Here is a 25798-nt window from a genome sequence, read left to right as displayed (position 1 = left end):
TAATCTCAGCATTTGGGAGGCAGAGGCAGGCAGATCTCTGTGAGTTCCAGGCCAGCCTGGTCTACAGAGTGAGTTCCAGGACTCTTCACAGAGAAACCCTGTCTCAAAAAAAAAAAAAAAAAGAAAGGAAGAAAGATGATTTAACTCCACTCCCTAGTAGCTAACAACAGCAAAACTCAAATGCATTAGTTCAGCAACCCTGATAAAATGAAAGCTTACTCAGTCATACTTTCAACCTTCCTTTCTTGGTAGTTATTTTTAGAAGCTTTTTATAAATTGTGTCTCTTATTTTAGAGCAGTTGCTTTCAAACATGGAATGAGTGAGATTTAAGAAAGCAGGCCTGTGTGTTACTCTGAATAGAGCAGAGTGTCTCTAGCATTTGACTGATGTAGTATGAAGATTTTTGAAGTATGGAAAGAAAAATTAGTTTATGTGTGTATTTATTGTTACAAGTGGTTAGCCTTTACTAACTTATTTAGTGTCGTACCCTCGTAGTTTTCTCTAGAATAAAAGTGTGGATTCTTACCTTCTAGAAACCTGGGAATGTGTGTATTGGCATTGGGAAGACTCACAGTCAGTAAACATTCTTCCAGTTCTTCCTTCCAAAGGTGTGTGAGTAAGTACATGAAACCAAGTCGCAGGCATGTGTACCACATCACAGCAAAGTAAACCCACATGTGTACCCTGGGTCCTGTAGGGATTTGCTGGCCTGTACTATCACATCAAGTTCCTTAAACTACCTGTTCCCAACCTCCCTTGCAGATACCTGCCATCGTGGCTTCTCAGTAAGTTTTCTAGTTCCTGTGGCAACTGGGTCCTTCTCTGCGGCTATTAAGTAAACTGCTGGGCATGGTGGGGCACTGCTTTAACACCAGCGTTTGGGAGGCAGAGGCAGTCGGCCTGCTGTACCTACATAGCATGTTCCAGACCATCCAGAACACATAGTGAGACCTTATCTTAAAAGGAAAAAAAAATTAAAAGAAAGAAGAAAATCCAATCTCCATAGCAGGCTTTGGGTGAAACTTGTAACAAAAAAATTTCCCTTTGTTATCTTTCAGGCCTACTAAATGTCCTCTGCTAATAATGATAGTGACTGCAGTTTGTAGCTTTTGTGTGTTCTGGGCACATGGTAACTCAGTTAATCTCCATAGCCATTCTGGGATTTTTAAGGAGAAAATGGAAGCTCAGTGCCATTTAGCGATTGTCTCAAGTTCACAGAGGCAGTAAGAGTTCAGCCGAGAAGCAAATAAGTCCAGGACTGCCTGACTCCACACTCTAGCCTCTCACCACTCTGGGATGCCCTGTATGTTTCCCTGCTTTGCTACCCTGCCTCCTGGGAACCAAGACTTCCAGAATTGATGTGTTAGTCCCCCAAAAAGCTGTGTGTCTATGTAAAGAATTTGGAAATTTTTTTTTTTCCCTTTTGGGAATGTTTTTAGACCGGGTCTTGTGTAGTCCAGGTTGACCTTGTAATCCCAATGTATGAGGTTGGCCTTGAACTCCTGATCCTCCTGTCTCCACCTCCCGAATGCTAGGATTACAAGTGTATGCCATCACCTGCCCAAGGTCAGATTTATATTCCATTCTTTGATACACTCTAAAATTGAAACTTTATTCTTCAGAGATATAAGGAAAGAGCCCTGAATAAAAGATCAACTTCTGTGAACAATAAAACACTCCTACCTTTTATTGTACTGTGAGTTTCTATTTAATGACTTCCTGCTAAGATTTTTTTTTTTTTTTTTTTTTTTATCATGTCTGCATTAAGACTTGCTCAAATCGGGGCTGGAGAAATGGCTTAGTAGTTAAGAGCACTGGCTGCTCTTCCAGAGGACCTGGGTTCAATTCCCAGCACCCACATGGCAGCTCAACTGTCTGTATCTCCTGTTCCACAGGATCTGACACCCTTACACAGACATTTATGCAGGCAAAATACCAATGTACATAAAATAAGAATAAAGACTTCCTCAAATCAGTCTCACCATAGCCTTCCCCTTTTCCTTTCTATCTGTGCTGTTGTATTTTAGACCTTCTGTGACTGCCTGGCTGTTTGCTTTGGTCCTTGTACAAAGCTGTACCCTTCCCTGAGGCCCTTTCCTCATTGTAGGTGTTAGGTGGAGCTGACATGATGGCAGTGGGGGGAAGCAGAAACCAAGAGCAGGGACCCAGAGGAACCCATAACCCTTGAGCTTGACCCATGTGTCTAAAGCAGTGAAACAGTTCTGTCCACAGCTGGGGTCAAATACAGAATGGGCTAATTGGAACAGAAAATAAAACATGCACTGGGAAGTTGACTTAGAAGAGATACCCCTGAACTCTAAATTAGATAAAAATTTTTGCCATGCAAATTTTGTTTTCAAAGATTAATAGAAGATTTTTTTTAATGCAAAAATAGAGTCATCCTGGCCAAACTTAATAGGAAAGATGAAATATTTGGTCCCATTTTCCTTCCTGGATAAGTTTGTTTTGAAAACATAGTACTAGAAAAGAGCAGCCCAATTCTCAGCACAGCTCCTAAAAGTGAGTTCTCAGGAGTAGGTCTGAAATGAGGATAAACATTTGCTGATATTGCATAGGTCCCGTGTGCAGGATCTTCAGTGTGCCCTTTACATTTGGGGTCATTTTGCTGAAGCGCATACTCATGGTTAAGCAAGGCCCTTGTGCTCAAGTGCTTGATTTGCGCCTTGGGGAGAGTCAAATCTTGACATCTTGGCTCCTGGCACACTTCTGCCATACAGATTTCTTAGTGTGAGATTATACTCAGTCTTGCTTTGTCTAAGTGATTTAGGATTCTGTTTGATGTTGAGCTTTGTGTGTGTGCTTGTGATGACATAGCCAGAGACAGTTTGAGAGTGGGGTGTGAGAGAAGCAGTCTTTGAAGCAAGCCCCTCTCCAGCCACTCATTTTAGAGTTGACCATCTCTGTTTAAGGGGATGGATTTAACTTTTGAGTAGGGAATAAAGATGCTTAGAGCAGAAGATGATGACCTTAAATCAAATACCAGGCCAGGTTTGGTGGCACCATACACATGGAATTTTAGCACTTGGGAGGTGGAGGCAGGATCAGGAGTTCAGGGTCATCCTCAGCTAAATAATGAGTTCAAGGGCAGTTTGGGATACATGAGACCCTGCCTCAAAAGAAAAAAAGGATTTTAACACTTTTATGTTTTTTTATTAGCATACGTTAATTACAGAAAACAATGGGCTTTTCTTCTCTTTTTTTGAGACAGGATCTCTGTAGCCCTGGCTGGCTTAGAGCTAGCTGTAAAGAACAGGCTGGCTTCTAAGTCAGAGAGCCTGCCTCTGCCCCCCAAGCACTGGGATTAAAGGTGTGCACCACCATACCCAACCACAGTGGGCTTTTCATACTAAGTGATTTAGGATTCTGTTTGATGTTGGCCAAACTTAATAGGAAAGATGAAATATTTGTCCTACTCTCGAAAATTATGTTTTCATTTTATATAATTTGGTCATATTCATCCCATCCCACCCCCATTACCTAAACGTCACTGATTATAGTGCTTGCTGTTTTAATAATAAGAGAATTAAACCCCATAGAGACTCAATAGCTCTCCCTAACAAGTGCAGATGTAGTAGTTGCAGATGGTTGTAAGCTGCTGAATAGGTGCTGGGAATTGAACCTGGGTCCTCTGGAAGAGCAACCAGTGCTCTTAACCTCTGAGCCATCTCTCCAGCCAACATGATTTTTTTTTTTTGTTAAAAATGACAAACACCTCTACTTATGAGTACGCAGATTTGCTTTCATTTTCAGTAATTGGCATGATTACATTATACCAAATAATTGTTCTGTCAATTAATGTTTGATTTGTATTCTTATTTTCTTTACCCGTTACTCAGAATTGTGTAAAAATTTTCCTAGCTACAGTCACAAGCAGAAAAGTTTAAGAAACCCAGCTGAGTAGCTGCAATATGATCAATGGCTGTGCAGAAGCAATGGCCCACCCAGCATGTAGTCATTGCCAGTTCCAGTGCTAGAGGACCTCTTGCAGAAGCCCAAGGAGTTATCCGTATGCTAGTAAATCTTTATCCAAATTCAAGATTGTTCAGCTTTTGTAAACTAACAGACAACAAGTATACATAGTTGTTCATTTAATTTATAATTGCATACCAGTTATGGAGCTATGGGCCATTTTCTGTATGTACCATTTTCTTTTGTTATTGCCTCATCTAGTCTACATTCAAGGTTATTAATTGCCCAAAATCACGTTTGTTGAGACTAGACCTAAAATCTTAACATGTTTATTGAGACTAGACCTAAAATCTTAAAATTTAATTGTTTAATGTGTGGGTGTGCTATGGGTACCTGCAGAGGCCAGAAGAAGAATCAGATCAGCGCTTCTGGAGGAAGAGCATGTGCTCCTGAGTCGTGTCTCCAGCCCCTAATCTTTTTCCCCCACAGCAGTCTAATGCTCTGTTGTTGCCAAACTGATCTTGTGCTCCTTATTTATGTGCAGTATTAAAATGAACTTCGTTTTCAGGTGGACGATTTGTTGGAAACACTATTGTTGGAAGTTTTTATGGAAAGCTCTTGGTAATTACAGACTTTTTGTGTGTCACAGAGCAGAGCCAACACATACCGTCTGGAGGCATTGTAACATCTTTTCTATGTGTACAATTTGAGGCTACTTTGCTAGATCAGGAAAAATTAATGGAGAAAGTAAATTTAATGGAGATTTAATTAGATAAAATGCCAAATGCAAGCTTAGCAAAAACTAATAAAATGAACATAATTTTCGAGAGTAGGACAAGAACTGGTGTGAAGCTTAGTGAGCAATAGAGTAAGATGCGGTGAGATGGGAACAATTGGTGTAAGTGACACTAAGTTACAGAAACAGAAGGCTAGCATGGTTTCGAGAAGAGAGAAGTCATGAAAGGCCTACTCTGAGCCAGGCCTACTCTGAGCCAGGGGTATGGTACTTGTCTGTGATCAGTACTTAGGAGGTAGAGACAGGAGGATCGTGAGTTCAGGCTCAGCTTGGCTCCATAGTGAGACCCTAACTCAGCAAAAAAAAAAAAAAAAGTTTTAGAAGGAGCTAGTAAGCTTGATTTCTAAGACTTTTAAATTGGAATTTAAAGACAGGTATGGGCTAGCTTAAAGGAGTGGGTAGCTGTAGGATGGTGGGTATATTTTTCTGTAGACTTCAGGACTGACATCTGAAGCTAATTAGGGTGTTTGTAGCAAGGAGAACACATGAAATGTTTTAACTTATTGGTAGTATTAGATCTGTTATAAATGTAATGCTAATAGGACTACAATTTCAGAAGCTTTTTTAAAGTTACATGGGAAGCCTGGCATGATGTTCTACATAATCCTGGCATTTGGGAGGGGAGCAGGAAGTTCAAGGTCATCCTTGGCTATATAGACAGGTCAAGTCCAATCTGGGCTACATGGGACCTTGTTCCAAAAACAAGTCATATGAGAGAGCAAAATTGAGTCCATTAAGTTTATTTGGACTAAATAAAGTAAATTAATTTGGTCTTGAACAAGTTTAGAAAGAATATTTGAGAAGAATGTATACTTGAGGATGAGCCCTTAGCTTTGAGTATCACAGGAGAGAGATGAGTATTTATACACAGAGAATTTATACACAGGGACAGAGGCTACTGAAAAGTAACATTGGCACCTGTAATTCTAGGATACTTTGGTGCTTGAACCTTGAATTTTGCTCTAGTTCTGCTTGATGACATATCTGTTAAAAGTGTGTATATGAGTGCAGCAGAGTCCCAAGAAAACCAATTGGCGTGATGAAGACAGGCAATGGGAAAGATTGCAGCCTTTCAGTTTTCAAGGGTTATGACTAAAAGACACCAGAGATGAGAAAATAGGAAGAGAGTTGGATACGGTGGTGCAGGAACTTGAAGAACAGTTAGCAGTGTCTAAAAGTAAGGCTCATAGGTAAACTAGAAGTCCAACCTCGCTCACTGCCTGGTCTCGGAAGGCTGTCAAGCTACAGATTGTTTTTATGCTTTTAGGTGGTTGAGGAGGAAAGAAGAATATTATTTAGTAATGATTGAAAATTACATGAACATCTGATTTTTTTTTTTTTTTAAGCCCATTCAGCTTACTGGACCACAGGCATGTCCTCAGTTACCAGTTGTCTAGGCTGCTCTTACACCACAGGGGTAGAGCCAGTGGGTGCTACAGGACCTAAACTGTTTACTCTGTCTCTTTATAGGAAAAGTTTGCAACCCCTGGGATGGACTAATAAAATGAGAGTTGTTTTTTCTGGAACAGAAAGGCTATAGTAACTGGAATAAAAATGTTAAGTATACAAAGAGATTATTTATATAACTGGCACCACGCAGCTTGATATTCTATTACTTTTCTGCCCAATTCAGAAGCCATTGGCCTCCTGTGACTATTTAAATTTAGCTAGCATTATATACAAGTTAAGAATTCAGTTTGTTGAGCTACAATAACCGACCACATTCTAAGTAGCTAGTACAGCCTAAGTGCCCGATAGCTTCAAGTGGCCTAGAGACTGCTGCATCCAACAGTGCAGATGAAGAGCACTCCATCGTTAAAGTTCTGTCGGACATTGCTGCAAAGTAGTAAGCCGTTAGCTTTCACCTTGGACCTGCCATTGGTGAAGCCTCTCAAGAACTGCTAGAAAATGGAGTTATCATTTTCATTCTTATAGACACAGGAGAGAGGAACCTGCCTAGACACTCAGCTGGGGTCAGAGTTAGGATTTAAGCCTTGGCAGCCTAGCTTCCCAAGACAAGGGTGAGAAAGGATATACCTAATGATAGCGGGGGACTTGCATTATGTGATTACAATGTAGGCCTGCGGATTTTGAAAGTGAAAACATAGAAAGTCATATGGAATATAATAAGTCTAGAGAAATCTAGAGATAAACTGAATTAGATTTTTAGAGACCGACCTTTCTTTACCAGATGTTAGAGTATTTGTATTCAGGTATGTCTTCATAACAATGTTAGTGAAAATTTCTTTGACCTAGAAGTTTTGCTTTCACAGCAGTTGTATATATTTGTCTTTAATTACTCAAACATTCTGTGATGCTGAAATGTCATGTCCCATCATCTTTTTTGCTGAAATGACCAATGGTATATTTTTATGCAAAGAGACTTATATTGGGTGGCTGGAGCCAGTGTGGCTCTTGAGTTGCTGTTTCTTTTTTTTTTTTTTGGTTTTTCGAGGCAGGGTTTCTCTGTGTAGCTTTGCGCCTTTCCTGGATCTCGCGCTGTAGACCAGGCTGGCCTCGAACTCACAGAGATCCGCCTGCCTCTGCCTCCCGAGTGCTGGGATTAAAGGCGTGTGCCACCACCGCCCGGCTGAGTTGCTGTTTCTTGAGTAGAAGTATAGAGTTTGCCTGTGAAACTGTGTACGAAGGCTAATAATGTCTTTAGGAGTTTAGCAGATGAACACAGTAATTTTAGTAGACTCTACCTGTTTGTGGTATCAATCTTTTTGTCTGTATTTTAGCATTGTGTTAGACACTGTTTAGATACTTTATAAATGGCAACCAGGAATCTAGCATAGCCCTACAAGATAAAGATGACCACCATTTTGCAGATAAGAAGACTGAAGCACCCATGAAGAAACTGACATGTTAGATAACTTGACCCAAATCACACAGTTAATAGTCAATTGTACAAGGTTTGGAACCCGGGCATTCTGACCCACAATTTATACTTTGGTCTGCTCTGTTTTACTGTTCCTCTAATGACAGTGTACTTAACTATTGGTTTAATTTTTAAGGTTTTCTTCTTCTTAGTGGGGGAGAGGCAAGCATGTAGAATTCAGGGACATTCTCAGGAGTTGATCTGGATGGTGAACTCAGGTCGTCAAGCTCACACAGCAAGCAGTTTTTCCTGCTGAGCTGTCTTGTCGGCCCTTCTGGCCCGTTATATTGCACATTGCGTATCTTGTTTTGCGTTTTGGTGAGTGGGGTGTTAGCAAGTGTTGAGTACTGGTGAGGTCAGAACGGCAGTGTGGCTTTTCATGGCAGCCTCTTGGTCTCAGAGGGAGCCACAGCAGTCTCAACTCAGTCCTAACTTCAGTGAAGATATTTGCCCCACTAACTCTCTTTCAATTTTTGTTTAGCACCAAAAGTATTTCAGGACACACATGGCTTCCTGGGAAGCTTCATCTGTATCTAGGAGACAATTTGAAAGCTTTAGTACGAAGATGCCTTTTAGTCCATGTTTCCTAAGAAGTTGAGTTAGCTCTTCTCCCTCTCCTTGGTGTTGAACTTGATCTGGTCCTTGTAAACTTCTTCAGTGTTACTAATTGTAGTGTGCCGTTCTCAGATTGATCATAACTGTCCTCCAACTCTAGACCATGTGGTCATCTCCTGGCTGTTTAAGAGAGCACATATGCATGGGATTATATTCACAGTGTGGTTGATTGAGAAAATTGAACCACTGTAGCAGCATTTCTTGGTTGTGGTGTGTTTTAAAGGAGAGATTGCTGTTTTGTTTGTTTTGTGTTGAGACAGTTTCTCTGTCCTGGAACTTGCTCTGTAGACCAGGCTGGCTTCAAATTCACAGATCCACCTGTCTCTGCCTCCCAAGTGCTGAGATTAAAGTGTATGCTCAGCAAAAGTTTTTTTTATGTTTGTTTGCTTGCTTGTTTGTTTATTGAGACAAGGTCTTTGTAGCACTTGTTGTTCTGGAACAGAAACTACTTTCTAAGAGATAATTTTGTTTTTGTTTAGGATTGTGTGTGTGTGTGTGTGTGTGTGTGTGTGTGTGTGTGCGCGCGTGCGCGCGCGCATTCTGAGAGTCTAGAAGAGGGCATCCAGTCCTCTAGAGCTGGAGATACGGCTGTGAGCTAAACTGGCAGGTGTGCTGGGTACTGAACTCTGGTCCTCTGCAAGAGCAGTATACCCTCTTAACCATCTCTCCATCCCCTAAAAATAGAAACTACTTTTGTGCTGTAGAATGAAGTGCTGAATTTGGAAATCAGACTTTTAAAAACAATGAGATTTTTAAAATACCTTATTTAGTATTTTAGAAAATTTAGAATTTAAAAAGCATTAGAAATATTGGAGACACATCTGTAAAAGTTATATGGCTATGTTTTAAATGTATATAACTCACTAATTGAATATTTATAAGAGAGTGATTTAATAGTTCTAGCATGGCCTGTGTCTGTCTTCAGGGTTCGTGTTCTAATCCTGTGCTTCCTCGTTTTAGGCTGAGATAGAGCTGTTTGTTAACCGGCTTGACTCCGTGGAATCTGTTCTTCCTTATGAATATACAGCGTAAGTTCCCAGCTTGGTTTTTTTTTTTCCTTATAAGGAAAGCATTTAATTGAAGTGGCTTGATTACAGTTGCAGAGGTTCTGTAAGATGAATTGCTAAACGGTCTTATTAATAAAAAAAAAAATCTCAGAGCCAGATATTGGGGTAAAAGCTGAGAGATCAGGGAGGCAGAAAGAAGCCAGTCACATTGTTACCATTAGAAATCCTCAGCCAAAGAGAGATCCTCCAGCTTGGTTTTATTTAAACTTTTACGTGACGCATCGGAATTTTGTATATAGAACTTTTAATTTTCCCACAGAAATAAATTTGTATTCATTTCCTAAATGCTTAGGGCCTGAAGATTTGGGTAGAGGTGGTAGAGACAAGGGCTCACTCTGGCTGGCTTCAGACTCTTGGCAAATCTCCTGTCTCAGCCTCTCAGGTGGTGGGATTGCAAGAATACGCCACCACACCCAGCTCAAAAACACTTTCAGATGAAGCATGTTGTTCTGGGGCTAAAGAGATGGCTCAGTAGTTGAGAGCACTTGATGCTCTTCCAGAGGACCCAAGCTCAGTTCCCAGCACCCACATGGTGGCTCGAAACTGGCTAGAACTCCAGCTGCAGAGGATCTCACACCCCTTGTGGCCGCCTTGGGCACACATGTGGTGGCATCTTGCGCACACACAGATATAAATTCTGCTTGAAAAAATGGACTGTTCTTTTTATGTTGCTTTGCAGCATAACAGATACAACCAAACAATGGTTTTCCTTTTTTAATTGACGGTTAAAACAACAACAACATGATTTTGTTCTCTTTTTAAATTTTTATTTATGTGTATAGGTTTTTTTTCCTGCCTGAATATCTGTGCACCCCACACATGCCTGGTTTTTGGGCAGAAGAAGGCATCAGATTCTCTGGAACCTAGAGTTAGAGATAGTTGTAAGCAACTATGTGGGTGCTGGGACTTGAACTCAGGTCCTGAGAAAGAGCTGAGCCATCTCTCCTGCCTCTCCTATATACTTTTTTGTTTTGTTTTGTTTTTTGAGACAGGGTTTCTCTGTGTAACAGCCCTGGCTGTCCTGGAACTCACATTGTAGATCAGGCTGGCCTCGAATTCAACAGAGATCTGCCTGCCTCTGCCTCCCAGGTGCTGGAACTAAACACATGTACCACCACATCCTGCCTCCTGTACATTTTAAAAGAGAATTCTGCTTCACATTGTCCCCAGAAAGAACCACTATTTTGTCTCTGAGACATCTTTTTCTCGGAATATTTGAGTGTATATAGCCACACTCATGCAGTTTGATTTTAAACAAGGGTAAGCTTCTATTGGATTTGCACCTTTCTCAACAGTGTCCCCACACCTCTCATGTCAATACACAGTCATTTTAGTCTCTTTTTTGTAACTTGTAGGGATTATGAATAGCCCGATTATTTACCAGTTACTTATTTATAAGAATTTATTTTCCAGATTTTCTAAGTTGTTGTTTCTTATTATCTCATGTATGAGGTGTATTTGTGGGGTCAGTGCTCTCTGTCCACCATTTATTTATTTATTTATTTGGTTTTTCGAGACAGGGTTTCTCTGTGTAGCTTTGCGCCTTTCCTGGAACTCACTCTGTAGCCCAGGCTGGCCTCAAACTCACAGAGATTTCACCTGCCTTTGCCTCCCAAGTGCTGGGATTAAAGGCGTGTGCCACCACCGCCTGGCCTCTGTCCACCTTTACATGGGCTTAGCTAATTATAATGAGGTTGTCAGGTTTGTACATAATACTTCACCCAGTGAGCCATTTTCTGGCTTTCTAAGAGGTGGTATTTGTTGTGTTATGAAATACGCTGCATAAAAACCTCCATAATCGGGCTGGAGAGATGGCTCAGAGGTTAAGAGCACTGACTGCTCTTCCAGAGGTCCTGAGTTCAATTCCCAGCAACCACATGGTGGCTCACAACCATCTGTAATGAGATCTGGTGCCCTCTTCTGGCCTGAAGTCATACATGCTGTATACATAATAAATAAATAAATCTTTAAAAAAAAAGCCTCCATAATCATTTAACTACTGTATCCTATATTGGTTGTTACATAGTTCCTAGATTCTAATGGACTTAAAATTTCTCTGTTGCTCAGGCTAGAGAGATGGTGCCATGGTTAGGAGCATTGGCTCTTCTTCCAGAGGACCTGAGTTCAGTTCCCAGCACCCACATAGCTCCTTACAACCTACGTGTAACTCCAGTTCCAGGGCATCTGACACCCTCACACAGACTCACATGCAGGCAAAACACCAGTGTATATAAAATAAAAATAAATCATAAAATTTTTTTTCTTCATGGCTTAAAGAGTTCTAAAGGACAATTTTTACTATGCTGAAAAGCATATACAAAAGATATTACCCCATAAGAATCTCTCTGTCTAAGGTAGATATAAGAAAGGAGTACCGAAGCCCTGAGTTGACAGCCTGCCTCACAGAGCCTTTGGTGATTTTTCTATTGTCTGTTTGCTAAGGAGTCAGCATGTCTACTTGACTCTTGGTTCCTGTTAGGAAAACTCAGTGGATCTGATCCATCCAGGAGATGAGCTTTGTTTGGGGCAGCATAGCCTAAGTGTTTCCTCACTTGAACTTCTCCTTCCTCTTAGGAACATTACTGTCCTGTCACTATCACGATGCTAGTTTCGCCTGCTCCCCACGTTATTCACAGTGAACACAGAATGCCCTACAGTTTTCATTGGCGACATTGAAATTGGGCTGTCACATTGAAGCAGAGCATCATTAAAGCTGGCCTGTAATACACAGAAATGATAGAAGAGAATCCTATGGTGACTGATTGTTCTTTTCACCATTCTGAGTTCTCATAGTGAAGGAATGGGAGGTCACCATACCTGAGTGAGGTAGATATAAATTGGTACATTTTCTGGAAATGTCATCCTATGGAAAGATTTCGATTAAGAAGTTACAACAAGCTAGGCATTGGTGGTGCACACCTTTAATCTCAGCACTTGGGAGACAGAGGCAGGTAGATCTCTGTGGGTTCAAGGCCAGCCTGGTCTACAGAGTTCCAGGACAGCCAGGGCTAAACAGAAACCAGGTCTCAAAAAAAACAAACAGAAAAAAAGAAGATACAACAAAAGATTTATCCTAGAAAAAAAAATGCCTGAAGAATACGGAAATATAAATAATTTCATAATTAAACTTCACAAGAATAAGCTACAATGTGTAAACTTATTAAATCCTTAGATGTATATAATACAGAAAGTTTCTGGTTCTGGTGGGAACTGTGATGCTTGGCACTCTTCATTGAAGGAGCTGCTAAAATAAGGCTCTCTCAAGACCGTCCAGTGGTTCTTCCCTCATGGTTTCTTGTCTGCTTAAATGTTAATGCTCTTTCCTTAGGTTTGATTTTTGCCAAGCATCAGAAGGAAAACGCCCATCTGAAAATCTTGGTCAGGTATTATTCGGGGAAAGAATTGAACCTTCACCATATAAGGTTTGTATTTAGTATTAAATAAAAATTTAGTCATAGTTTGGGAGGGTTTCTTTTTTGTTTTGAGAACTGTCTCAAATAATTTGGACCTCACAGGTAAGGAGCAATTCTTTTGTTTTGTACCCAGGAGTAATGTCTGTCTGTCTTTTTTTAAAGTTTATTTTATGTATGTGGGTGTTTTGCCTGCATGTATGTCTGTGCACTACTTATGTTCCTGATTTTCCCAAAAGGATACCTTGGAACTGGAGTTCCAGAATGTTGTGAGCGGCCGTGTTGGTGCTGGGAGTCAAAACTGGTCCGCTGGAAGAGTAGCCAGTCCCCGTAACCACTGAGCCATCTCTCCAGCCCCCAGTAGTAATTTCTTAAAGTCGTGGTTTAGAAAGACCCTTCTTCTCTTCCTAGTGTATCATTGATAGTCTTTCTTACTGAGCTTTGACACAGCTAGTGCTGTGACACAGTGTGGAGATGTCTGTCCACCTTGCAGCATGCCTTATTTCTAGTCATGAAAAGGTTGTCTCTCACTTTTTATCTGTTACCTTCTGTTTCTCAACAGTGTCTATAGTTTGCCTCTGTTCCTAAGTGTGATAATCCCTTATCCGGAAGTTGAGGTAAAAGTAGAACAGAAGGATGGAGAGAGACATGCACCAAACATTTTTCATGTTCAACAGAAACTTTAGACAAGGTTCGTGTTAAACAGGGCAGGGTGACGTATGTTCCTGTAGGGATGCTCAGGGCAGTTCCAGGTAATCCTAGGCTATATAGCAAGGTCCTGTCCCCAAACCAAAAAATGTTAGATTCTTCAGTCCCAAGCTGAAAGAGATTCTTGAAGACTCAGGCATATGAAAACGTGGTGTTAGGAGGTGAAGTTTTTCTTTCCAAACCAGCCATCGGTATTGAGATCTGCGTGCACATGTAAAAGCAACAGTGATGACCAGTAGCAGAGGAGACTCCACCTCACTCCTCAGCTTGCCACTTCTTTGTGTAACCTCTTGTCTATGTCAGGGAAACGCAGCATCGACATATGGGGTCATAAAGCCTCATTCACATCTAAACACTCACTCATTCATTTTCTGGGTTAAGCATTTGTTGATTAGCTTCTTTTTGTGTACCCCAGGCACTATTCCAGATGGAGGATGTAACAGTAAATAAGACAAAAGAAAGCTCTGGCCTTTGTGGATCTTGTGTATTGATGGCAAGGAGATTGGAGACAACTAAAGTGTATAGTGTCCATTGCTTGGAAAGAACTCTTGAAAATAAAACAGAATGTGGACAGAGAATTTGCAGTTTTAAATAGGCTTACTGAGAGGTGACATTTAAAAATGTAAATTTAAAAAGCCTCACCGAGAAGGTGACATTTGAATAAAAGACCTTAAAAATAAGTAAGAGAATAAGCCACATGAATGCTTAGGGAAAGTATTTTAGAGGCAGAAAGCAAATGCCATTCCCCAGGTGTGAACTTGCCTGGAGTGTTCAAGGAATACAAATAAACCAGTACAACTTGAGCAAGCGAGTGATACAGAGACTAGTATGAGAGATTAGGGCAAAAGAGTGATGGGGCTGCATTATACAGGAAACATAGGTCAGTGGTAGAGCACTTGCTGGTATGCTTGAGACCCTGGGTTCGGTCCTCAGCATCATCAGAGACAACAATGACAAAACCTTTGGGCCCTTCACATCTGAGCAGAAGTGGAGAGTTTTGCAGGAGCCTGCATCTTACCAGTCACTCACTGTGGGGACATGTTGAGAACAGACTTAGGATGTAAGGAGAAAAGCTGGGAGGCAGTTAGGAGATTTTATAGCTATCCAGATAGGACTTTAGACCTTAGGGATGGCTAGAAGGGAGGCGATGGTAGAGTAGTTGGACCCTTAGAATCAGCCTGTTTTTTGAAAGTGGAGCCAGAGGGCTCAGAGTGATGGATCAGTGATTAAGAACACTCTTCTGGAAGACGGAGGTTCAGTTTCCCAGCACCCACATAGCGGTTCAGAGCTGTAACTCCAGTCTCAGGGATCTGACACCCCCTGCTGGCCTCTGGGCACTGCATACTTGGGTTGCACTACGTGCAGGCAAAGCGTAGACACAAAAATCACAAAAAAGAGAATTAGCTAAGGAATAGGGTACAGATTGGGGTTTTCATTTCCTAAGGCAGAAAAAAACAAAAATGGGGTGAGCACACACAAATGCACGCATGCACACCCTACCCCTCCTTTAGTCTTTTTACTTTCCTTTACAGTTGAGCACAGAAATTGGGTCAGCTAACGCCAGTTACCACCATTAGGTTAAGGCGTGAGATTGACTGTTGTATGACTGGTAGCAGAGATAATGTCTGTCTATGTTTATTTAATTTTGACGTCTGCCTCTGATTCTGTAGTATGAATGCTTTTATGTTACTATCTTTCACTTACTAAAAATGAACCGTAAGGTTCAAAATAATGGTACAAATACTCTGTTTTAGAAGTAGTGCTGTGGTGAAAATTAAACTGTTGGCTGACAGATGGCAGCAGTGGACTGCACTTCAACATTCACCCTCAGCTAACGGACAGCAGCTGGTGTAGGGGTGTTAGTAAATAACATGCAGAAGTAGACCACTAGCCAGGTGTTGTAGTACATGCCTACAGAGATCCCACCATCTGGGAGGCTTGGGTAAGTAGAAGAATCTTCAGTATGAGATCAGACTGTAACATAGTAAGACCTTGTTTCAAAAACAACCACAACAAAAATGGCAGTCAAGTGGGCTATTGAGAAATGAAACGTAATTTTTCATCACAGATTATTATGGTTTATTTATATGGTTGATAGGTCACAGGCTTCTAAAAATATGAAGAAGTCTGTATAGGGGGATATTTGGTTTTGGTTTTGGTTCTGGAGGGTGAACCAGAGCCCCATGCTCACTGGTCTTGTGCTCTGCCAGTGTGTTCTACCCCCCACCCTCCAGCCCAGGAAAACATTTTAAAATTAACATTTAAATGGCTCATAGTAAATCAGTGTGAACCTATCATAAAATGTTCTGCAAATGTTGTTTATTTATATATATGAAGTAAATTTTGGGCTCAAAATTGGAGGAACTTCTAGTTTTTAAATTTGATTTAAAAAAATTACTAATCTTTATTTTACCATTTTTATAAATAGAATTCTGAAAATGAGCAGTCTTTAAACTTGAGTAAAGGGTCATGTCTGCTTTGCTTTTACATGTTCAAATATGGCATTGTGGTCACTGATGAGTCTCCTGTCGAACATTAAGGGCACTTGATTGTTACCTGTCCACTTGGACGCCAGCATAGAAACCTTGGGTCCTTGTTACTAGAAGCTATCAGCTCCAGAAGTTTAGAATGTGCCTATGGGGAAACTGTTCTACCTTCTTTTTCTTCTAGATCTCATTTACATGTAGAAGATGAATAAATTGAAGTCGTCAGAACATGAAAGAAAAACTTGTGATAAGAAAAGTTGCAGACTTAACTTTATGGAGAAGCAGATTGAATTTCAGTGTAATTGAGTGAGCTGTGGTGGATTTTAGATGTTTATCACCAGCATTGATGACTTAAGAAATTCTCTGTTATCTTAGGAAAAACCTGTATCTTTTTGGATAATTTTTGTTAATATACTACTTCTTTCTTTTTGTACAGTTCACATTTAATAAGATGGAAACCTGCAAGCTTGTTTGCACAAAAACGTACCATACGGAGAAGGCTGAAGACAAACAAAAGTTAGACTTCTTGAAAAAAAGTATGCTACTGAACTACCAGCATCACTGGTGAGACAGAGGTTCAGTGGTCGGGCTTTGAGGATGAAATTTCAATTTCATTGTCTATAGAAATGTAGACATTGTAGGTTGCATCAAATACAGCACATTCCCTGACTGGTGTCCCTGCCAGAGCAGTCCTAATGCAGAGTTTAAAGTATCATTGTTCCTCTGTGCGTAGATCACGATTGTGTCAGGTGCTTTACTCAGTCCTACTGCACTGCTTCCTTAGTCGTGTGTGGTTAACATGGGAGTAAGTTTATGCTGTGGGGAAGAGAAAAACCATTGCTTCATTCTGTGGGCCAAGAGAAGGAACATTAACAAAACCAAATTTGTAAGTAGTATCTTCTTACAGATCAAATCTACTTGATGTTTTGTAACCATGGTGCAACATTAACAAGTTTCTTAACAGTTTGTGTTGAAACCAAAAAGCATTTCATTTTGATTTTGAGTAGTATACACTTATTATCCAGTATTTGTAGCTGAAGTTTTCTCCAGTCCTGCCCAGCCCCTCAGACCCCACAGCTGCTTATAAAATAATCACTCAGAAGCTTGTATTAATTAAAACTGCTCGGCCAGTAGCTCAGGCTTACTACTGACTACCTCTTACACTTAAACTCAGCCCATTTCTGTTAATCTATATGTCGCCATGCGTTCCGTGGCTTTCCCTCTGTTTGTCATTACATGCTGCTCCCTGGACGGTGGGCTGGCATCTGCTGACTCAGCTTTCCTCTTCCTAGAATTCTCTTTGGATTTCCCACCTACCTCTAAGCTGCCTTGCCATAGGCCAAATGGCTTTATTTATCAACCAGATAATATGCCAGAGCAATACATATTCACAGAAAGACATTCCCCCATCAAGTATTCAAATGTAAAACACTTTAAAGGCTCTCCAAATCCACCTTTTTCAAAATAATTTTACTTACACATGCCTGTGTTTTGTGTAGATTTATGTGCGTTTTTCCTTTATAGAAACTAGGTTGCTGCTGGTTACCAGCATTCTCTCTTCTTCATGTCTTGAATGTGGTGTTGGTGTCTCAAGCTGGAAAATTTATACACTCCTAGGAAGATGAGGGGCTTTGGACCCCAGTTCAGACTTGGGGTACTATGGCCCCTCACCACTGTCTGCTCAATTCCTGTGTGCCAGGCTCAAAGAGCAAAGGATTCCTAGTCAGGGAAGTCTTGGAGCATGTGTGTCCATTCATGAGCTTGTTGGTCAGCTGGTTTATACTGATCACGCTGGGCCTTGAGCCCTGCTGAAGTAAGTGTCCTTAGATAAGCAGGGCCCTGGGAGGGGAAGGAGGGAAGGAGGGCCACCAGGAGCGTGCCTGGTGCACCACATCAGCGGCTCTGACTGGTTCCGAGGCTTCACTCCTAAGCTGCTATGCAGACATAGTGCTGGACCAGTGAGTTGGGGGCCGTTTTTACTTGGTTGCTTTCTTTCCTTCAGATTATTCTTTGTGCTTAAAAGAATATTTAAAGTTCTGTTTTAGTGTTTGTTTCACTTAGCCCTTCTCACCTTCATCTAGTCTAGTGGCTCATTTGTTGACTGAAGCACAGACCTCTCAGGCCTGTGGTTATTTTAGCTCTCTCTTGTACCGTTCTGTTCTGAGCGTACTGCTTAGACTCTAGGTCCTGGAGATAATGGAAGCAGGGACTAGGGGTGTGGTTTGGTGGCAGAATGTGCAAGGCCCTTCCTTACATGGTTCTGTCCCAGTACTGTAGGTGAGAGAGAGAACAGAAGCATTGATCCTCAGCAGCACCCATACGGGAAGATACTGAGAAATCTAGCTAATCTTTGCAATTACTCTAGGTCCTATTTCAATGCCAGGATATATCCGTTAATAAGAAGAAAAGCTATTTAAAGTAGGTTACAGAGTTCAAGGTGTTCACTAGTAAAATTTACTAAGCAGTTTGTAAAGGCAGTTGCCAACAAATGACTGCTTTAAAAAGTCAGCTGGAAAAGTACTGATAGATAATAGTTTTTGCTGCTGAATTGGGAAAATTTATGATATCAAGTCTGCATCATGAACAGGAATTTGGAGACTAGTAATTCTAGGCTTTAGTCCCTGAGCCCCAGGTCACTCTATTTTTGGAAACATTGATTCTCAATGGTAGGTTTACTGAAACTGAGTTGAGTGTGTTTCTATTTTAGAAGGTTTATGCTAAATAACTTGACTTTAAGCAGAACTGGCAGAAATTAAATGCGTCTCTCAGATTTTGAAAGACCTTCAGAAGTACTGAATTCTTATGGAGCCTTATTGTGATTGTAGTTCATTTCATTTTATTCGTTGTACCAAGCTGCTTTAGGGAGGCTATGATTATTTTCTAAATTATTACACAGTATATGCTTGCAAAAAAAAAACCCACAAGTGGTACAGAAAAATATTAAATAGCAAGTAAGAGTTGTCTGGCACTGCTAGCTATTATTCTGTCCCCCTCCTGGGTAGCACTGTGTGTTGCCGCTGTTCTTTCTGCATTGGTGGGTGTGTGAAAGGGCGGATGTAGTCAGCAAATAGCAAAGCTGGCATCCCACCGTGCTCTCCAGTCTGTCCCGTGCTTCTCCTGTTTAAGGAGATGCTAGGCATTCTCCCAGGTCAGATTCCTTTTCTTTTCCCTCCAGAACATTGTAACCATATACATAATCTCATCGTTCTCGTTATAGAGAAAGGTTAATCGGATATAGTTTTCTTATTTGAGTTGAGTACTTTTCTGTTTTTACTTGGGTCATTAAAAGTGGGTTTGAGATCTTTGGGGCTGACTGTATCCATAGCTGGAGCAGCTCCATCGTTGCAGAGCCTGTTTTGATCTCCACATTGGTACCTCAGCTGTGCTGTCCACTCTGTCCCTCTGCCTTCTTGGGGGGGGGGGGAGCACGTGTGTTGCTGAAGACCAAGTATAGGGTCTTGCTCATGCTTAGCAAGCGCTGTACTACACCCCAGCCCTTTGTGGTGTTCTAAAAATACAGTCATACTCAACTAGTTGCCTTAGTACTTTCAGGGTTCAACGACATAGAACCTTTACACTGCAGCTCATGGTATAGAAAGGAACTTTGAAGCTGACTTGAGCACATTTCACCTCAGATCCTACCAGTCCAACAAAGGGGAGTGATGTGCAGTTTTCAAAACTGCACAATCTTCATTGATGTAAATCTGCTGTGTTAAACCACACAGTAGGGCTTCATTGCCAAGTTTCATTCCTTTTTGCTACAATTTTGGCTATTCCAGTCTAATGAAAAGGTTTTATAAATGAGTTGTTGGGAAAGTAAGTTCTTTATACTGAAGTACTGTTGATGGCAGTGTTTCCCACAGCGGCCCTGGAATGTGGGGAGGAAGCTTTCTCTACACTGAAGGAGTTCTTTCTATAGACAGTTGAGACCAGTCACCCACTGATAACCTTGGATTCTTCTTCCACACTCTTTTACACTGTGGCAAATTGGAAATAGGGTTGAATTATTTTGTGTTAGAAATTAAGTACTGCTTTCTGACTTAGGAAAGCAGTCATTTTAAATGATATTCTTAAATTTTTCTTACATTGATTTCTAAGGCTTTCTCTTTCTGTTTACTACATTCTAATACCTCAAATAGCTTTTAACATCAAGGCATTAAATAAATTACAAATAAGTGAAATGTTTTTTTAAAGCCCCAGTTGCCTCTGGCTTCCTTACTGCAACTAGCACTCTAACTTTTATTGGCATTTTCTTTCTAGTTGGCGAGCATAAAGGCATTCTGTGTTGCCTGTATGCACTCACTGGTTATACTTCATTCTGTCTAAAGCAACTGACTGATTATTTAGTTCCCCACAAAACTCTGAATTATTTATATAGCATTGTTTTATGTTTCTAATGTTTTATAATGTTATAGTCTTTTGGGTATAATAATAAACAGCTTAACAGTATAGGTGATTCTAAAATTTGGTACACAGAGTGCTATTAAGTAGCACTTAAATATGACAAGGCATGTTTTATTAGGTCATTAACATACACCTTGGGTGAATATAGAATCATAACTTTACTTCCTAGGGCACACATTAATTAAAAAATAAAACATGCCCTGGAGTGTAGTCTTATGACTGTAATACAGCTAGTATATTTTGGCTAATTTTTTATTTTGTTCCCTGCAGTGTGTTCTAAGCATAGAGGGACCACACGCCTGGACTATAATGCAACTTCACAATGCTTCAGAACTTCATTATTCTTTTAATGCTTTTTCACTATAAACTTTGAAAGATTGGTCCTCTTGCTTTATAGCAATATTTCTTTTATAAATCACTTGGATTTATAAGTTTTAAGAGAAAATACTGTAATTTCCACTTATATTCTGTGTTCTTTAGTTAAATTTCATCTTGCAGCTATATTCTTTGCCTTTCTGTTGAGCTGCTGTAATAAACACCATTTATGTTTATCTAATAAGCTCCTAAGGAGCCAGATACATTGCTCTGCACCTGTTTTAAGCTTCAAGTGCTCTGCTGAAGGTAAAAGTTATGCTCAAGTGCCTAGATGATGTCATTAAATTCACAGCTACAATAGGCTGATTGATAGAACTCCTATATGTATTTATAGTTTCAAAGCCTGTGCAAAATCTATTCTTACACAGTGTATCATAGATTTCATCAAAACATTTTTGAATTTGGAATCTTAAGACATTTAGAAGCCAGGGCTACACAGAGAAACCCTGTCTCGATAAAAGCCAAACCAAAACAAAAAAGACATTTAGAAATGTTTACATTTTATAAAATGATGACGTTGATTTAAGCAATACTTACTAAGTTGTGTTTACTAGGTTCTCTTCTAACTTGACTTTTACTTACGTGCACAGGATTGTGGATAATATGCCTGTAACATGGTGTTATGATGTCGAAGATGGTCAGAGGTTCTGTAATCCTGGATTTCCTATTGGCTGTTACATTACAGATAAAGGCCATGCAAAAGATGCCTGTGTTATTAGTGTAAGTCTGTGGTAAACTTGACACTGCTTTTTAGAAGGAGAATTTGATCTTTAAACAAAATCGTTACAGGCATAGAATGAATACAGTTGGATGTTCTCAAGCACATTACTTTGATCTTAAATTTAAGGCAGATTAAAACTGCAAATTTAACTCTAGAATTAAAATAATTCAGATTCAATTCAACATTTACAGTCTCTTATGATAGTTGTGTGTTAAGGGCTAAGTCTTTATTCTAACTCAATTAAAAGTTGGATTCTGTGGCTGGAGGGGTGGTTCACCTCTTAAGACTACATAGTGCTTTTGCAGAGGACCTGAGTTTGAGTCCCAGCACCCATGTCAGGTAGTTCACAAAAGCCTAGCACTCCAATTCCGGGAGACTTCTGGCTTGCAAGAGCACTGGCACTCAAGACACACATATAATGCTAAAATACTCACAGAGATCTGCCCGTCTCTGCCTCCTGAGTGCTGAGATTAAAGGCGTGCACTGCTTTGCCCCGCTAAAAATAAATCTTTTAAAAAATGTTTTTAATTAAAAAAAAAAAGTGAGACTCGGGACTGGTGAGATGGTTCAGTAGGTGAAGGTGCCTGATGACCTGAGTTCCGTTCCCAGGACCCACGTGGGAAAGGAGGGAACTGACCCCCGAGGTTTTCCTCAGACCTCCACACGTGTTCCCACACATGTACAGTAAAATGTAACTTTAGAAGTTATAGCCATAAAACACTTTTAGAGAGGAGGTAGAGTGATTAGGGAAGTAAGGAAAACTGCTAGTAGTAGTAGGGGCTCCGAGGGAGGAGCATCTGATACGTAAATCTTCCGCATTAAACCATGAGATCCTGGAGTGTCAGAAAGCTTCTCGGTAAGTTAATGAATTTATTTCACAAAAGCTTGAGAATATACTTTTTTAAGACCTGTTTGTCTTAAGTCCTGCTTTTATGATGAAAATGGAGTACTAAGAGCAGGGGCATTAATATGGAATTGTTATTAAGATCAATATGTAATAGTCACTAATTCTGTATTGTTATTACTAATATTGGGTGTATGAGGTGTTCATATACTCAGACACTCTGATGTACTTTCTTAGTGGATATGATCTGGTAAGTTAGCTTCAATCTCATTATATTGATTAATCTTCTTGTGAAAGTTGAGCAAAGGTACTTGAGTAGTTTAGGTTATTTATTTAAACAGATTTACAGATTTTTGGAGAAGAGGTATGATTAAATGTGGACAGTTTTGTATATTCATAATATTTCTTTTTTAACATTTTATTGTAATTGAAAAGCTATAAAATACTAGTTACCTAGTTTAAGCAGATATTAGTTTTATGTAAAATTAAAACCTTAGAAAGCACCATTTACCTTCTCCACTTAATTTTGGCTTATAAGGACTTCATTTTAATAGGGAAAGATTAAAATTTCATCTGAACTTAAGTGTCTATTTGTTACTGTGGTCATTTGTGAAGTACTGTGCTTGATTCTCCCATGGACAGTGTTCTGTCTTTAACTTTTAAGTTCTGTTTCACAGTCAGAATTCCATGAAAGAGATACTTTCTACATCTTCAATCATGTTGACATCAAAATACATTATCATGTTGTTGAAACTGGGTCCATGGGAGCAAGATTAGTAGCTGCTAAACTTGAACCAAAAAGGTAAATATACAAGTAGGTTAAAGAAACAAAAACTATTGCAACCATGTGTGGTGGCTCACACTTATAATCTTAGCACTTTGGGAGGTTGAGGCAGGAGGATTGAGGTGAGTGCAAAGCATTGTGAGTTCTAAACTAGCCTGGCCTCAACAACTTCCCTCACCCCAATAAAACAGACACAAGTGAAACATAGATCTAAAGAATAAGTATTTTGAGATCAAGCGCTTATTTCTTAATCATTATTCTGACATTTGCAAATTAATTACAGTGAGATCTCCCTTCAGTATAATGTTTCTGAGATTTTTAGAGGCTCCCCAGAGAAACAGCAACTATTATTTCTCTGTAATAGGGAAGTGGTCAGATTGAGATGCCTTCCTTTCTGCATTTTGTTTTGTTTTTTGTTCAGAAATTTTCACAGCTTTTCCACACTGAGTGGTTGGCAGTGTCCCCTTTGTGGTGGAAAGAGCATCTCTTCAGTGACAGAAAGCGTTCCTGCTCTGAGGCCCATGTGGCTGTTGGAACTCTGATTTTAAAGTTTCCATGTCAGCCTTTGCAAGGGAGTCTTGAGGTTGTCCGGGTATTAGGGTAAAAGGACCTGTTTTGAACCAGGCGTGTTGGGATTGCAAGAATACGCCACCACACCCAGCTCAAAAACACTTTCAGATGAAACATGTTGTTCTGGGGCTAAAGAGATGGCTCAGTAGTTGAGAGCACATGATGTACTTGTTTTGTTGTATTTTTCCCACGACTTTTCTTGCCACTGAGTTAGCCGTGTTTTCACATTATTAGTGGTAAAGCAATGCATGGCATACTAAAATGGCAGTTAATTTAAACTCCCCCTGTGGACTTTTCTTTCATAAGATTGTTTGACTAGGCACAGTGACATGTGCCTGTAGTCCCAGCACATGGTTGAAGTGGGAGGGTCACTTGGGTCTAGAAATCAAGACCAGCATGAGCAGCATGGCAAGACCCTATCTTTTTTTGGGGGGAGGAGGGAGGTGTTTCAAGACAGGGTTTCTCTGTGTAGTTTTGGTGCCTGTCCAGGATCTCGATCTGCAGACCAGGCTGGCCTCGAACTCACAGAGATCCACTTGGCTCTGCCTCCCAAGTGCTGGGATTAAAGGTATGCACCACCACCGCCCAGTGGTAAAACCCTATCTTAAAAGAGGAATGGGGCTTCTGTGTTCTTTTAAATGAAAGGGTTCAGATTTTTGTTTATAATTGAATATGTAACTAAGCCCATTATTTCCGTGAAGTAAATATTTATGCTGTGAAGTGTGATGCGAGGACCAATGAGAGATGGCTCAGTTGTAAAAGTGTTTTTCAAGGAAACCCATGGTGGAAGGAGAGGCCTGACTCCTCAAAAGTGTTCCACAACTTCAAAACACACACACACACACAAATAGTCAAATTTGAGACAAATTTTGTAATATGGTATGAATGATGTCATCTTTAATGGTCAGTGCATTGTGAAATGTAGGGAAAATTTATGACCTGTATTTTACCTCATTTTCTAAACTGAACTTTATCATTATCTTGCCAAAATGTTTCTTCCAACAGCTTCAAACATACTCATATAGATAAACCAGACTGCTCTGGACCCCCCATGGATATAAGTAACAAGGCTTCTGGGGAGATCAAAATTGCCTATACTTACTCTATTAGTTTTGAGGTAAGTTTGTTTTTAATCTTTAATATAATTCAGACATTGGTTTTAAATATGTACCACTTAACCTAACTAAAAATACTAATGAACAAATAGATAAGCTTTTAATGAGCTGCTTTTTAGAATAGCCTGTCAGTGTACCAAACAACATAGTCATTCCTAAAACTAAATTTTGTTTTAAATGAAAAGATAGAGGAAGTCGGAGAATTGTGTTTAGTGTGTCTTACAACTAAGAGATTCATGTAAGACAAGCTGCAAGAAACAGGTATAGAAGTTGATATGAAATGCCAGGCATGTCAGAAGTTTGTGGGAAGCACCATCCTTTTCATGAGCATGAGGGTATCAATTTAAATGGAGAGTGGCATGTTGGGAGGTTTTCTTAAGACACTGAGAGATGTTTTTGTCAGTGGAGAAGTTCCTTAGGACGAAAGAGAAGGTGATTGTCAAAAGTGTGGGAAGAATTCCACCTCTGCTTTTAAATATTTGCCTTGACTAGCTAATACAGTGTGATGTTTAATGTCCCCATATGTAGCATTTGATTTTCAAGGCCAGCACAATAAACAGTTTGTGTTTTTAGGTGAAACCCCAGCGTGAGTGGCATTTACCAGATGTACCTGGGTTCTAGCCGTGATCTTGTTAGTCATCCCATAGGTACAGTGTAAAGAACTCATTCTGTCAAGAAATTAAGTATAACTCTGGACTTTGGCATTGAAAATCGACTTGTACTAGCTATAATTTAGAGCTGGACTTTTAAAAATACAAACATGTAGTTATTGCTACAATTCTTGCCAGGCCTCTTGGGTTTGTTTTTTGTTTTAAATTCACACCTTAGTTTCATTCTGTTTGCACTAGATTTTAATAAATCTAAAACTACCTTATCCTCACTAGTAACTCGGGTACTGCTGTTAAAATTGCAGGTGTTGACTGAATAGGAGGGTGAGCTATTGAAGAGAATTTTCAGATTCTTAATGTACCTTGTCTGAAGATGCTCAGAGTTTCTTTCTTCCCCCTCCAGGAACAGAAAAACATCAGATGGGCATCTAGATGGGACTATATTTTGGAGTCTATGCCTCATACCCACATTCAGTGGTTTAG

General features: G+C 40.1%; 1 protein-coding gene across 2 annotated transcripts in view; it reads left to right on the top strand.

Moving 5' to 3' along the window:
* Positions 1 to 25798, top strand: part of Tm9sf2 (transmembrane 9 superfamily member 2) — a 51884-nt gene that overhangs the window by 4707 nt on the left and 21379 nt on the right. For both annotated transcript variants that reach the window (XM_052732395.1, XM_052732396.1), the window contains exons 2-8: positions 9184 to 9251; positions 12619 to 12712; positions 16331 to 16458; positions 21264 to 21393; positions 22916 to 23040; positions 24598 to 24709; positions 25719 to 25798. In XM_052732395.1, coding sequence (XP_052588355.1) covers positions 9184 to 9251; positions 12619 to 12712; positions 16331 to 16458; positions 21264 to 21393; positions 22916 to 23040; positions 24598 to 24709; positions 25719 to 25798 — 737 coding nt within the window. The remainder of the gene's footprint in view (positions 1 to 9183; positions 9252 to 12618; positions 12713 to 16330; positions 16459 to 21263; positions 21394 to 22915; positions 23041 to 24597; positions 24710 to 25718) is intronic.

This window comes from Peromyscus californicus, unplaced genomic scaffold (genome assembly GCF_007827085.1).
Source record: "Peromyscus californicus insignis strain IS unplaced genomic scaffold, ASM782708v3 Scaffold_12__1_contigs__length_115047231, whole genome shotgun sequence".
NCBI lineage: Eukaryota > Metazoa > Chordata > Mammalia > Rodentia > Cricetidae > Peromyscus > Peromyscus californicus.
The sequence above is the reverse complement of the archived record's forward strand: the minus strand, read 5'-3'. Positions and strand labels throughout refer to the sequence as shown.